Genomic DNA, 15,380 nt, shown 5'->3' on the forward strand with positions numbered 1-15,380 from the left:
GAAGAGAGGTGGAGTGTTGTAATAGCAATGGATCCATTTTTATATGAAAGCTGACACTGCCACATGGGAAGGGCAGCTTTCTGGAGGGAGGTAATGGTTTCTTCTCCTCCCGCCGCTCCCTGAGGTGGGCTGAGTGTAAATTACATCCAGCTCAGCCTCTGCTCAGTCAAGACTGGAGCTGACTTGCACCCACCTCCCACATTCCCTTCCCTTCTCATCACCAGTTACAACCTCAGAGAGAGATATTCCCATCTTGCTAGGACACAATGAGACATATCAGAGGAAATAGCCTGCCTGCATGCCATACAACTCTCTTTTTTTCCCCACTCTCTCATAGTTCTTGTCTCTCTGCTCAAGCAAGTAGGAGCACTTGAGCTACAGCAACGCATCCTCAGCTTAGTCTCTGTATGCTTTGGGAGACTCTGGATTTTTCAGAAGGAGGAAAGGAAGTAGAGTATGAAGGGAAGGCTGCACATGCACAAAACAACTCTCCAGATCCACTCAAGTCAGATTGAAAGTGTCAGAGCAGCTTGGATGGCAGGCAGAGCAGAGAAAGGCAGACTAACGGGTGGCAGACTGTGTTTCATGGCCTGTCAGGTCAGGATCCATTATCCTCTGGCCATACTGTTTCTCATTAGCCCCCTGATGCGCTGTGAAGGCATGGCTTCGTCCTGCCATGCATGGCAAAACCCCTAAGTTGGAATGAGGCAGCACCTTGGCCCTCCTTGGCACAAAGACAATGCCGAGATTGGACAGGTGGAAAGACAGGGATGGGGAAAAGGGAGTAATACCCAAAAGACCAGTGGTGGAAAACATGGGGACTCTATAGATTCTCTACTTTGCCCCAACCAAACGACTGAGCAGAAGGTAGAGGACTATAATCTCTTCTATTATGGTTAAACACATTTTTCTTTTTCTTTTTTCTTTTAATATTTATTTAGTCAAGAAGTGAAACTCTTGAGACACTCTTTTACAACTGGATTGTGAAAAGCGTTTGGAACTTTCACAGTGAGGATTTGGCAGATTTTTTTTAAGTAACACCCCAGTCACATAGGTCAGGAGACCAGTCAGCAACCACAAGTTGTTGAAAAAAAAAGTGTTTTCCCTACAACGGCTTGACAAGTTGTTGTTGACTGTCACTAGATGAAATTGGTTGCAAGAAGGTATACAGTGCTACACCAAAAACCCTTCTTGGATTTGATTGGTTCTCTAGCAGATCGCTAAAGTTGTCTATAGTTTGCATTCGAGATGCCAACTTGTCTGCAAATACTAACTGAGTAGTATTGAAACTGAAAAGTGCAGAAGTGCAGTGCAAACACTAAACAAAGACCCTTTGTCTTTGCTAAAGTAAATGTTGCACCTTTTGAAATATGTTGGTTGCAGAGATAAGGCACAACTTTCATTCTGAAGATATACATTCTCAACCAGCATGGCAGTTTCACTCCTGCTAGTTAGTGAAACTTGTAGTTTTAGTTTGGTAGTGTTTGCAGATAAGTCATCCCCTTCCTGTTCCAACATGACTGTCAGTGCACAAAGCCAGGTCCATAAAGACCTATATGAGCGACTTTGGTGTGGAACAACTCGTCTGGCCTGCACCTGAAGAACACTTTTGGGATGAACTAGAATGGAGACTGCGAGGCAGGCCTTCTCGTCAAACATCAGTCTCTGGCCTCACAAATATACTTTTAGGATAAGTCCAAAATTGCCATAAACCCACTCGTAAACCTTGTGGAAAACCTTCCTGGAAGAGTTGAAGCTGTTATAGCTGCAAAGATGGGCTGACATCATATTAACTCCTATAGATTAAGAATTGGATGTACTTATGGACTTTTGGCAATATAAATAAATATGAAATACTGGTGGGCAGTAAAATTAAAGTAAAGTGGTAAACACAGAATAGAAAACAACAGAAACTCATCAGCTGCCTGGTTATTTAGAAGGGAAAAAAAGAGGAAAATCTAATTAAGACATGATCTCTGGGAAGTGAACTGACCAAAATCAAAAATAGTAAATTTGATATTATCGCTTTATTACCACTTTTACATATGTGTTAACATTTATGAATGCATGAGCAGCAGCGCAGGGGGTGTGGGAGGAAGAGAGCAACAACGAGGGCTGTCTCTGGGGCAGACTGCAGTGGAGTGCACACAAGAAGGGCTGGGAAGCCTCATATGATGCATTTACATGGATGTTACTGGTTATCTGCAGTGCTTTGTTATTTTTTTCCACCAATGGGTGACTTGGGTTTCCTTGCATTGAGTGGGTAAAGGAATCAAGGATGTGATTTCTGCAGGGGAAACCTTATTTTTGGCAAAGGTGATTTCTAATGTGTGTGCATATGCATGTGCATTTTTTCCATAACTGACTACAGAGATGTGGAAGAATTAAAGGAAGTAGATTTAATTCAACCCAAGTAAATAACCTGAATTTGATCATGAAGATATGTTTGTTTCTTTGGATCAGTAGTAGCTATTATATGAGCTTTAGTGTCCCTTGGCCTTAATTTTTCACATCTATAGAGCTCAGTAGGGATTGCCCACTTTTTCAGCATCCCCAGTCCTAAAAGTAAATTTCCCATGAATTCGATCATAGGAAAATAACGGGCCAAAAATAATGTCTAAAATCTCCAAAACTGTTAATTTGACGTCCTTTAAGTTATTAGGTAATTAAACATACTACAAACATAAGCCAGGAAAAGAGTAGGCAAGTACTGAATATTTGACATCACAAGTACTGAGGTGCATTGCTAAGAGCAACAGAAGCTAGAAGGTAGATAGAAAATAACAACAAGTGAAAGAACATCAACACGGATTAAAGTGACACACAGAAAACATGAGTAAATGGAGCACAAGTGAGGCAAATGTGGAAGAGTCTCTCTCTTCTGGAAGCTGTAGAAAACTAAAATAAGTAAAGTCATGTTCAGTAAAGCAGCTTTCTGTATTTCCATGTCTATCTCCCTTACAAGTCAAGTTTCCTATCTGAATGTGTTCCTGGCTCCACCTGAAAGGAAAACGCGCCGATCCAAACAGTCACTTTGCTCCAATCGAAGCCTCACCAACAGCGTCAATAAGAAGCCACAAAGACGCAAACTGGCAAGCTCATCCAAGGATCACATTGTGATTCACAAATGTGTGTCCATCTCTCCATCTCCGCAGCCAGACAGAAATAGTCAGTTTTGGCACTGCCATAGTTTTGCCTCTTTCCCTCTGCACTGTCTGTCCCTCCCTCCTCCCCTTTCATCTCAAAGCAGGAGGGAGTGGGGGGGGAAACTGAAGTTATTGCATGTGACACACCCAGGAGAGAAAAAAGGGGGGGGAAATCGCATTACTTCACAAAGCTGAATGCCACAGGAGCAGAAAGAGATGTAGCTCTCCTGCTGCTTAATAACAGTGGAAATATTTAAAATAGGAGCAGCGGCAGCAACGGTGGAATATTTCTGAATCTATATTTAGATTGGGAGTGATGTGCCTCGCCCTCGCAGCCATGGCTCATGTGGGATTCACAGGGGAGACATGGAAATGCATCAGGGTGGAGATCAATCTAGCATGCTGCAGAGTAAAATGCAGAAAGATGTCTTTCCCCTTGCACGAACACACACACACACACACAGAATCGGGCCAATATATCATATATTATCAAAACAAGTTCTGTCGTGTTCAGGCTGATGGCGGACGATCAAACTGAATCCTCCTGCATTTATTCCACAAGAACATTTCAAAGTATTGTAATCTCTAAATGAGGTAGGATTTACAGAGTGAGCTACAAAGTCAAATTCCTTTGTACAGCCTCTTTACAAGCCATCTATTTTTAGCTTCCGCTGCCATCACTACTCCAGCTGGATGCAAGAATATCATCTGCTATTCATTCATTCACTAACCAATAACCTGACTCCCGGGCTTGCTTTCACTCGCAGATTTCAAACATTATTACTTTCCAGGATCTTGTCACAGCAAATTGCATTGATTATTCGGCTCTACATCAGTTGGCTTTAATTACATTTACTTTGCATTGCTTCGCTAAGCATATATCTCCACGTGATTGCGACTAAATTACAATTAGCCAATGCCCCGTGCTCCTGGGAGAAAGACATAATGGTGGTTTCATGTAAATCAATGGCATGTGGGTGTTCATCTGCAAAAAATAATGAGGTACTGCAGAAGCTGGCTGAACAGTGTCACTGATAAACCTGAATTGATTTTTCACTGGTATAGATTGCATAACACTGTTAGACATAATTTTTTTGGTAAGTAAAATAAAGAAAGAGCCTTAATCTGTCGCACAGCTTACAGCTTCAGTGGATATTTTACATGGGTGGAATTACATTTATTCTTATTTAGCACTATTCAAAACTTATACCACAAGTGACAATCCAATATGTTTCTTATTTTCTACTTCAATTTCTCCCTGAATTATAAGAAATCCATTTCCAAAGCCCATTAACACACTGAAGAAGCTTTAAATCTTAAAATAGTATCATTATGTTTATTTATATCCCTTAGTTGCTGTCACATTGATACCCTTTTACAGTCTAAGTTGTTCATTTTAAAAATGGACACCATTTCAAACAATCAGGTCAAGAGAATTCCAGTGAGCCAAAAACGTCTAAAATCAACGTGCTTAAAATATGCAACGGGGGTTAGAGACCATCTCAATCTGACTCTGAGTCCTAAAACTAAAAACCCCTCCAATCAAAAACCAATAAAAGCCACAATTTCAACACAGTGTTTATGTCTGTGTTTGTGGGTGACACATATTTCTTAAATAAATCATACAAAATATACTTTGTAACAGAATCAGTTGTCTCTCCACTGAGCTTCTAATTACTTGGAAATACTCAAATGTTTGAAAAAAGCAAAACCATACCAGGTACACACACTGAAAATCAAAAAATCAGACAATGTCCAAAAAAGCCCTTTAAAGGCCTCTGGAAAGCCTGAAAAATTACTGCTCTAGACTACTTTAAAAATGAAGAAAAAAAAAGTGACTCCTTGGAAACAAAACATAAAGAAGAGAAGACTTTTGGACAGTACTGTAGGTATGGGCGAATCAGTATTGACACCAGCATTGGTAATCCAATTGGACTGAGGGGACCAACATTGTTATTTCAGCTTAGACATATCTGAAGTGAACATCTGAAGCCTCAGTAAACTACCAGCATAAAACAGTTTTCAGCCAGCTGCACGTTCTGGAGTGTCAGACCAGATCATGGAATACCAGCAGCTGCAGTCCGAGACTGTGGAGTTAGATCCTGCCACAGTAGAAAACTGATGAGTTCACCAGTGCTAAAATACAAGTGTGGGGATTGCCCAATTGTATATTGATCCCATCAGTGTCTCAAATGGAAGTAAATCTATATCTAATAATAACATAATAATAATATATATTTAAATACTTGGTGTCTAGTAATATATTTAGGAAGCCGGCCCAAATAAATGTTAAATATGTATATACTAAATTTTACTTATTTAGTTGTTTTTTTCCGTCAGTGATACAGCTAAACAATTTAATTCATATTCATGAATATGACCATGTATCTGTTCGGTTTGTATCTGTGAGTTTTTATGTTATATTCATTCACTGATGCAGGTATATATTATAATATATAAATAAACATATTTCAGCTGTTTACTTATCATTCTTTTGATTGGGCGCACAGTGCAGTGTTTTTTTTTTTTTTTACTTTATCAAAATCAGTGAGGTCGCATTGAGGAAAAATATCAAGCCACCCTTGCTCTAAATGGTCAGTTTTGTTTTATTTTATTCCTATATCGCTCTGGGATTAGCTCGTTTCCTTATATGGGCATTTCTGAGACGTGAAGGCGTGGCTTAGTTTTGTTTGGAGAAGCCAGGCGAGGGGCTGCCAATTAGAAGATACTTTCAGGAGGTGAGGATTAAAGAGACAGGAGCCTGGTTTTGTTCAGACAGAGAATGAACTGCAGGACTGTATATACTAAAGATACAACAAATTTTAATGTTAATTGTTAACTGTTAATTATGCAATGACGCTGCAGCAGATTCCAAGATTAGAAATATGGAGGTGGAGAAGAACACAGTAGGTCTTCTTTGAAAGTATCTACTCAATTATTTGATTCCTTGTGTCTTTAAAGCAAAGCGATTAAATGTATGTGTGAAGCAAAGAAAAAAGAAAGAAAGAATTGATCTCTAGATTGATGGATTAATAGATCAATGAATCGGTTAAAGGGAGAGTGCAGCAGGGGTTGGGTGTGGCTGACGTAGCAGAAGCTCAAGTACTAAATAATGAATTTAAAAATAAATCTTGAATTCAAGACACTATTAATGATAAGTTTAGTTCAGAACTAAAGAAACTGGATCAAATGATGGTAGTTTGTGTTAACAATAAATAAAAATAATAAAGTCTTAAAAAGGTTACAGTAAAAATAAATTCTGTGTGCTGGTTTTAAATTAACACAATGCGTATGAAGCAGCGTGAGTGGCTGGTCAACAGATGGTAGTGTTGACAGGCTGCTGGGTTCATTGGCCAGCTCTGTGTACAGTTAGCAGGGGGTCACCAACAAGCCCTGGGATGTTAGTCTCTGCCAGTCCCATTTTATCACATACACACTTCGTCTGTGAAATCCCTTCTTATCACAGCTCCATTCAGCTGCCACCAAAAAAGCACCTGAACAGTATGATTTATGAACTGGGGTTTGCACTGTCTGACAAGGCAAACAATCCCACTTTGTGCCGCTGCTGCAGATATGAAACTTTGTTCTCAGATATGTGATTTTGCTTTAGATGAATGAGCGACGGTGTGAAGTGAAGGTCGAGCTGAATGCCAGCCTTCAGTCAAGGAGAACATTTTTATTTTCAGCTCAAAGGAGCATGGCATGTAGATTATCAGCTAACACTTCAAAAAATGATTGCATGAAGAGATCCAAGGCTGCACGGCGACACATGCACAAGCTCACAAGAGTCTCAGGCTTACTGGAAAGTAGAGAAGCAGAGCCCCGCACAGGATGGCCTCCAGCAGGACAAGACCTGATGCTCTGATACTCTGTGGAAACACAAACACACAACAATTATTAAACTTCTGATTTATCGACCATTTAATATATAAGAAATCTGAGCACAAAATAGGAATAATATGTTTAGCCAACTGGTATCAAAGACATTCACAAGCTCAAGTTGTTCATCTTTTACTAGTACAGGGTGGTGGGACTAGTGGTGTTGTTGTAGCCCCAGGGAGATCAGTCAACACATCAAGCTATGATTATTTAACTTGAAATCTGTATAAAGCAGAGATGCAGAGAACCACAACAGCAGCCAAGTCCTGATTCTTTCAGTACCTGTGCCAAATACTCTCAGTCTGGTGACGAGAAAATATAGCAATAGCAAAATCAACTTGTAGCAGTGGACAGAGCAATATTAAACCATTAAACCAACCATTAAAGGATAAGGCAGCTCAGGAGAGACTGTTCTGGTGGAAAATTGTCGTTGGCCGATCCTCCAGGAAGGACCAAAGCCTTAACTAACTATTACTGAGGTTTTATTGGGGCCTTTTCACTGAAGAAAAATCCACCAAACAACCACATTTCAAAGCCATGCAATGGCCATAACACCAAAACAGTGATGTCAAAGAGACTCAAATGCCACATAAAGAGCAATTGTAGTGTTGGGTGGTTTGTCACTATGACCAACTTCAATTACATTACAAACAGATTGCAGAAGAAAGTTTTTCAGTTTTTAATATAAAAACATAAATGGACAGCTTTAATTGTGATGTGTGTGTACCGTAAACAGAAATAAACCAAATAACATGTACAGAACTGCCCACTTTTTAAAAGATATAACAGAAACAGGGTATCATTTAGGCGATTCTGTAAGCCAAAAAGTTTTTATTCACATTAAAAATGTATCACACAGCATGTCAAAATACTCAAGGCTGATTTAAAGAGGATGGAGGTTTGTTCCTTGTTACTTGAAAGAGGAGAAGAGCAAAGCAAAAGCTCCTCCCTTAAGCACTTTTTATAGAAGCATCCACCATTTGCAGGCGCTTTGTGTGCACCTCTTGTGTAAGATATTTAGCAACATATCGTCCTCTAATTGACAAGGCGCTTGAGGGGGGCTTTCAGAGAGCAGAGGACAGCTGTGCCACCCATTTAAAGATACATGCAAAAGAAAGCAAAAGGGCTCTCTTGGTGCACCAGATAAACTTATTTAATTAAATTGCATGAATGTAATTGAAAAGTCTGCAAAGAACTTTGAAACAAAATCTTAAACTTAGTTTAATGACATTAATTGGAATTATATAAGTAGCCTTTAAATTATGACAAAGCCCTGGAGTACCTGAAACATCCATCTGCTTTAATAATGGGGATGATCCTTTGATGAACTCTAGCCGTTGTAATGGCAGAGTCCTCGGGTGTGGAAGACAGAGCAGCTAGAAGTTCCTTTGTCAGGAATGTGGAGCATCTTCAGGCTAAACCTCAGATGTTTGATGCTCAATTCAAAGCTAGTAATTAAGACACTTAACTGACAGAAACAACGGGAGCAATGGGAGGCTGAAAAGTTCAGAGATTTAATTAGGTAGATGTTAAACTAAAGAAAAAATGTTTGAAATATTAACCATACAAAATCAAGTTTTGTGTCTTGACATGAATATATATTTATTTTTTTGTTCCAAAACACGAGACATTGTACGGTGTATTCAGGTAACACTGAACAGTGGGAGCAGTCGCAGTTTTCCCCATATGGTATCTCACTTTTTCTTATCCTGGAAAAGTACACAATACACACCCCGTCTCCTTCTGCTTTTTGTGGGAGTTTTTTCTTCCCACTGTCGCAGAAGGGTTACTTGATTGGGTTGTCTGGCTGTTGAGGTTTTCTCTCTAACATTGTAGGGTCTCACACCTGAGTTGGCTCCTGTAGTGAAATGAAACTGAATCTCCTGTTTGTCTGCTACGGTTTGCAGATCCCAGCAAGTGTAGCATCCTGAGTGTGTGTTGAGGTAGTTCTGTGTTTTGAGTCGCAAAGCTTTTGAATATTAGTATTAATATATAAAACACTCTGTTTCTAATGCATGTTTCATTTTCCGGCATATTAGAGCAGTGATGCTCAGACACCATCAACAAATTGAGTTGCTAGACTGATGAGGAATCTGTGTCATCAAAGTGCTGCTTAGTAAATGACTAAAATATAGTCTTGCTGATAACTAACAAATGTAACTCAATGCCCTCCACAGCATTCTGACGCTAGTCTAATTCTGGTACTTGAAAACTCCAGGACTGATTCCTGGAGGATCGATCTCTGTCTCTCTTCCACAGCATGTCTTTTATCCTGTCGTCCTTCTCTCACCCCAACTGGTCGCGGCAGTTGGCCGACCCTCGCTGATCCTGGTTCTGCCGGTGGTTTCTTCCTGTTACAAGTGAGTTTTTCCTCCCCACTGTCGCCAAAGTGCTTGCCCATAGGGAGTCATATGATTGTTGAGTTTTCTCTGTATGCATTATTGTAGGGTCTACCTTACAACATGAAGCGCCTTGAGGCGACTGTTGTTGTGATTTGGCGCTGGATAAATAAAATTGAATAAAATTGAGTTGAAAAGCCAAATCCCACTTTTAAAAAAGTAGTTACGTAGATCCAAGAAACAAAAGAATCACCAAAGAGATGCTACGAATTAGACTGAATTTGTAATTCGTGTAAGTAGTATGTACTACTTCATGTACGGAAAGTATAGACTTAGAGAGGGTTAGAGTCAGAAGTTACGGTTACATCACAATAACATGAAAAAATGAATGAGCTCTTTTGATCAACCACAAAATTTGTATAGGTATCCTCACCCAGGCAAAAAAAAAAGGACAACCGTTGTATTTGAACCCAAACCACAATCTTTTTCTAAACTTAACAGAATAGTTTTTTAAGCCTTTAAGTCCATTTAAAATCTCAAACCTGACTAAGTCTCTAAATTCCTCCACTACCAGCACATCCAGCCTGTTTTCTTTTTTTTTTTTCACTTTTTAGATAGAAATTGAGATCTAGAAAGGCGATACAGTAGATACAATGAGATGAAACTAGGAGGAGGATGATCCACTGTGGCGACCCCTAAAGGGAGCAGCTGAAAGTAGTTTTGGGGCTTGTCAAATGAAAAAGCTCATTCAGGCAAAGAAAAACCAGACAAACACAAAAACAAAAATAAACGTGACTAATTCGCAAACTCATGCCATGCTCGAGTAAGAAACGAGTAAAATACAGTATTCTCCACGTTTGCTGATCATTCACTCTCTGTGACTGATTATAGGACCCCACCGTACCACAGGCAGCACTCTTGCATGAGCTAAATCTCAATCTTTACTTTGCATCACATCTTACATTCATACTCTTCTTTTTAAAGGTGCATGGTCTCAAGGTCATGTAAATAATGAAAAACTTAGTGAAGTTACTAAATTAAGCAGGGGATTTCAACCAGGTGTCATCATTCAAATATACATATAAACCACGCATCATAAGTAAAAGATTAAACAGATTGAATGGTGAGTGGTCTGATGTATGAATCAAAGTAAATGTGCTTTTGTGTTTGCAAACTTTGGTCGTGATCCAAGGTGGTGATTTTGACTTGATCTGAAGTGTTCGATTCATTTGAAATCATTTCAAAGCTTTATTGTGACCACCCACATTTGGAACTACTGTTTATTAGTTCGAGCGGGCTTTGATGACCATATGGCCTATAAAACATCAAACATGTTGATGTGATGTTGCAATTGTGAATTAAATTAGTGTAGATCTCTCTTATCCACTGTTGAGTCACAAAACTTTAGCTCTTCATGGCATTAATGACTACATTCTTGGTTTAAAACACATAAATATGATTATATTAAAGAAGAAGATGCCCTTTAATACCAATTCAAGATGACGTATCTGGAAAATCATTGTTTTATTATAACACCTACCTTATTCCTACGAAAGTGGTATATAAGGACCATGCTAATGAAGACGATCAGCATGCAGAGGCACTGGAAAGAGACCACAGCCATGCGAAGAGCGCCATCCTCTTGTACCACACAGGGGGTGTCATCTTTACAGTAGGCACAACCCTGCTGGCAAGGCAGGCAGTCACTGGAAGATCCCTCCTCTGTGTTGGGACTGCTATCTGCAGGTTTTCCCTTCCTCCCCATTCCTGTCAAAGAAAACATTGAAAAGAAGAAGTCCCAAAATCTTAAATACTCAAAGAAACAAACACTAAATAAAAACTCTCACAGGCTGATTTCATATTTTTTGTGTGTTCCAGGACAATTATAGCTACATTTTTAATAATAATAAAAAATAAATAAACGGCCCGAAATACTGACACAATAACCCCGCCAACAATTTTCTGCAACTGAAGTTCATTTAGGCTAAAGTAGCACATAAATTAGTGCATTTAATAAAAATTAAAAATACTAAAAAATATCTGAATTCAAGAGCACAATGTGCTGAATAAATACATTTCTGAAATATTAAATGCAATTCCAACAGCTAAAAGTCACGGATAAATATTTAATGGATAAAATGACAAATAAGTTTAGCTTATTCAGTTGGCTAACAATAGAAATGAATTATGAAATATAATGAAATAAAGGTTGTACTCTTAGTTTATAAAGCAAAACAAAAGAAAGATCAACAGTTGAAAAATGCTAGAATTAATGGTGGGACTGATAAGTTGTTAACTTAAAATAAATGAGCTAGATGATAAACTGTCGTGTGAAAAAGAAAGTACGCACTCAAGTTTTAAGTTTTTACGTATCAGGACATAAAAAGAGATCATCTGGTCCTTAAGAGGTTCAAAAACTGGTTAAATATAACCTCAGATAAACAACAGGGCAACATATTACACAATGTTACAGAATATTTAACAAAAAAATGAATGTGTGAAAAAACTATGTACACCCTTCCTCCATCCATAGGAATCAAGAGGGTAAATAGCATTTCTGCTAATCAGATGCAGATCATCGTAAACAAGTCTGAGCAGCTCTATAAAAGTAAAGAAGGCCATCATTGTACACTAAGAAAGATTATTCACAAGTGAAAAACATTCAAGACAGTTGCCATCTCTTACCAGGAGTGGACATTCAAGAAAATTCACCCCTAGATCAGACTGTGCAATGCTCAGAGAAACTCCAAAAACCCAAGAACTACAAAGCTTTGTCCAAATTTGTTCATGCAACATGACAATGATGAGCAAATCCACAACAGAACAGCTGGAAAAGAAATCAAGGTAATGCCATGGCCTTAAGAGAGCTGTGCATAAACAAATGCCTTTAATAGAAATTATTTAATAGAAAACACATAACAAATAGAATACCCATACGCTATAAAATAAATCAGAATATAAAAAAGTACATTTATTAATATGGTAACACAATCTGACAGAGTTAGTTAGCTAGAAACAGAACTAGAAAATCAGTTTGCCAGTTGGTTGAAATTTTTTGCTAAAGTTGAATGAATGAATTTGAAACAATAATCAATAGTGTAGTTAAAATATTGGTTGAATGGTTTGATCGCTTTGTTATAGGTAAATATAAAGATAAAAGACTGTAACATCTACTTTCACTGAATTAGGTTTTACACAACTACCCTTGACCTGTAAATCTTTTTGATTTGTATATGTGTTTTTTTTTTGTTTTTTTACTCAATAATTTGACATTCGACATCATATTTTGAAGAAGATAGGAACAGATGGTACAGCAACTGTCATTTAAATTTTCCTTGTTATTGAATTTTCCTCCAGATCTGTCCAGATGAAGTGCGTCAGTGGCAGAGTGAATCCCGACTGTATATATACTCTTCTTCGTCTCTGACCTTACAAGAAGCCATCGACACTGTGTCAACAAAAGGGAGATGGATCTCTGTGTGTGAACATGGAAAGTCAACACTGCTCAACCCTGTTCAGTCACAGGCATATCATACAAGGCTGATGACTTCAGCTCCCTAATAAAAACACACACAAAGACTTTTTTTTAAAAACTTTTTTGGTTTATCCTACCAGGACCAGAGAAGCTGTGAAATGTTTTTGAATGAAGCGTAGTATAAACTAACTATAACCACTTCAAAAGTAGCTGTTTTTTATTTGCTCAAATACATTGGTCACATTGGGAAGTAGCAAAAACTTACGCAAACTTAAGAAAAAAACTCTCTCTCAGGGTAAAGTAAGGTAAAAAAACCAAAAAACTAAACAAACCCAGGGGGACAACAAGGAGGAAGTGGACTTGTTATTGGCTTGTATAGAAATCCCCTGAGAGATGCCCATGTGGTTGGATAGATAACACATTTTGGACTTATAGAGCTTTTATAGAGGCTTTATTGGAAGCAGGCATTGTCTCAGAGATTTGCAGGGATTTTGCCTTTAAAAAGAAACTGGCCTATTTTTCAAAGCTATGACTCGGCACATCATTGATCCCTTCAAAAGGAGTACTTATCTCGGTAGCATTGAGTCATTTCCTTTAGCTCATTCTCAGTGGTTTGTTGCTGCTACGTTTGAGTGACAGTCAAAGGAAACGCAGCTACAGTAACCTCTCTCCCATATTTATATGCAAGATACACAATGTAAGATCACTGTGAGAGAAAGGGAAGAGAGTTGCACAGGCTTCCTCTGCAGGAGTGTCAGTGATGTCCCCTTGTGGATTAACAGGCTTGTTATTGGCCCCATGGTGGGCCAAACTGCAGCACAACGCCTCGCTAACAGGCTTGCTTTTCCTCTCTATTGCTGGGTTAACAAAGATGCACACACACTGAGCTTTCATGCAGATTTGAACACTTGCACATGCAAGTTTGTGTGCCTTCGCAGCACAGCAAACAACACAAATTGGCTAAATCAGACAGAACATATATTTAGCTCTCTGTGCACGAAGTGTGACGTTTTAGAGTAAAAAATGGATGCAATAAGATGGTGGAAAAATCTGAGTGAAGGAAGGTAAGGGGGAGGGAAATGGATGAGAATGGGGGTAAAATTGAAACAGACGCACGAGAACACGCTGTATGAGGTTTGAGTGGGATGAGGCAGGAGGGAAAGTGGATTGAAATGAAAGTATGGCACAGAAAGTGATGGAGGGCAGGTGAAAACCACTGGGGTTCTGTGTCTGCAAAAGCCTTTTTTAATTAACTCACAGCAGACAGAATAAACTGGAGAAAGTCGCTACCATTAAAAAGATATTTCCCTTCTCGAACCAGATTAGCCTCCCCAGGTACTGGGGCTACTTCAATTTTCAGACAGGGCGGATACGGTTATCGCAAATAGCTGACGGTCTTCGTCATAAAGTGCAGCTTTTAGCAGAGTCAGAATTAATAAAATGAACTTATTGTTAATTCATCTGCTCTATTTTAGTGAGAGAAAAAAGGATGATTATGTGGAAACATTTTAAAATTTCCAAACATTTGCTGCCCAACTGCTTGAAAAATCTGATGCTAAATAATAATTTTTTACCTTTGTGTCTCCTGTGCTTTTTACTTCCTGTTCCGCTAATTACCCGCTCTCACCTGCCTCTCATTGTGCAATCAGTCCTGTGTGTCTACATATAATCCTCCCTTCACCTTCATCAAGACGTCAGTTTTCCCCCCATGTTTTACTGGTTCTTAGTGTCTGGATACGCCCTGTTTAGTCCAGTGACTGCAGTGGACATTGTTTTTTTCAGATTTTTGCCAATTAAGGCACTTCTTTTTCATTGTTATTCCACCAAACTCTACATTCTGCACTCAGCTCTTCTCTTCACCTCAGTCCAGGACAAAGGTTTTAACTGTGGACGTTGCAAATCAAAAAGTACGATAAACACAACTTACCAATCCTTCAGTTTACTCACATTTGTCAGATCTTTCAGCCACGTTTCATGGACTGCTGTGGCGTTTAGTCAGTAAGAAAATTTCCAGACAATTTCCAGAAAATATTAAATGCCATCAAACATTTTGATATGCACAGAAGTAACTAATATATTTAACAAAGGTGAATTAAAGCCAGGGTATAATTGGGCACATACTGGCTATAATGTACGCACTTCCACCTGTGATTTCCCTGCTTTAAGTCGTAGGGTTGTTCATTGTTAGCATGTTTAGCAACACTTAAACGCAGCCACATGAATAAAGTCTGCATACAAAGGAACAATCATCTTACAGTGACTGATTTGCCATTACTTACTTGTAAAACCATTGACAGCTACTCTGTTGGGATGATAGAAACCTTTCCTGCAGTGGCACTTGTACTTGTCCAAGACAAATCCGTGACCACGGATCGGCAAACACTGAGAAGAGAAGACCAGAGACAAAAATGAGTGCAGTTTAAGCTAGAATAAGTTTTACAATCAACAGCGTTTAATCGTGACATCTTGTAATGCAGACACAGACGTGAAAACTATTAAAATATGTCAATACCAAAGCAAAAAGTAAAGCCCGCAAACCAC

At 38.8% G+C, this 15,380-nt stretch overlaps 1 protein-coding gene across 1 annotated transcript in view; it reads right to left on the reverse strand.

Annotated features, from left to right (window-relative positions):
* The window catches only part of gpr158a (G protein-coupled receptor 158a), a 97,059-nt gene that overhangs the window by 30,362 nt on the left and 51,317 nt on the right, over positions 1 to 15,380 (reverse strand). Inside the window, exons 3-5 of the mRNA XM_026180083.2 lie at positions 15,119 to 15,221; positions 10,905 to 11,131; positions 6,947 to 7,015 (exon numbers count right to left, since the gene is read on the reverse strand). Coding sequence (XP_026035868.2) covers positions 6,947 to 7,015; positions 10,905 to 11,131; positions 15,119 to 15,221 — 399 coding nt within the window. The remainder of the gene's footprint in view (positions 1 to 6,946; positions 7,016 to 10,904; positions 11,132 to 15,118; positions 15,222 to 15,380) is intronic.

This window comes from Astatotilapia calliptera, chromosome 9 (assembly GCF_964374335.1).
Source record: "Astatotilapia calliptera chromosome 9, fAstCal68.1, whole genome shotgun sequence".
Lineage (NCBI taxonomy): Eukaryota > Metazoa > Chordata > Actinopteri > Cichliformes > Cichlidae > Astatotilapia > Astatotilapia calliptera.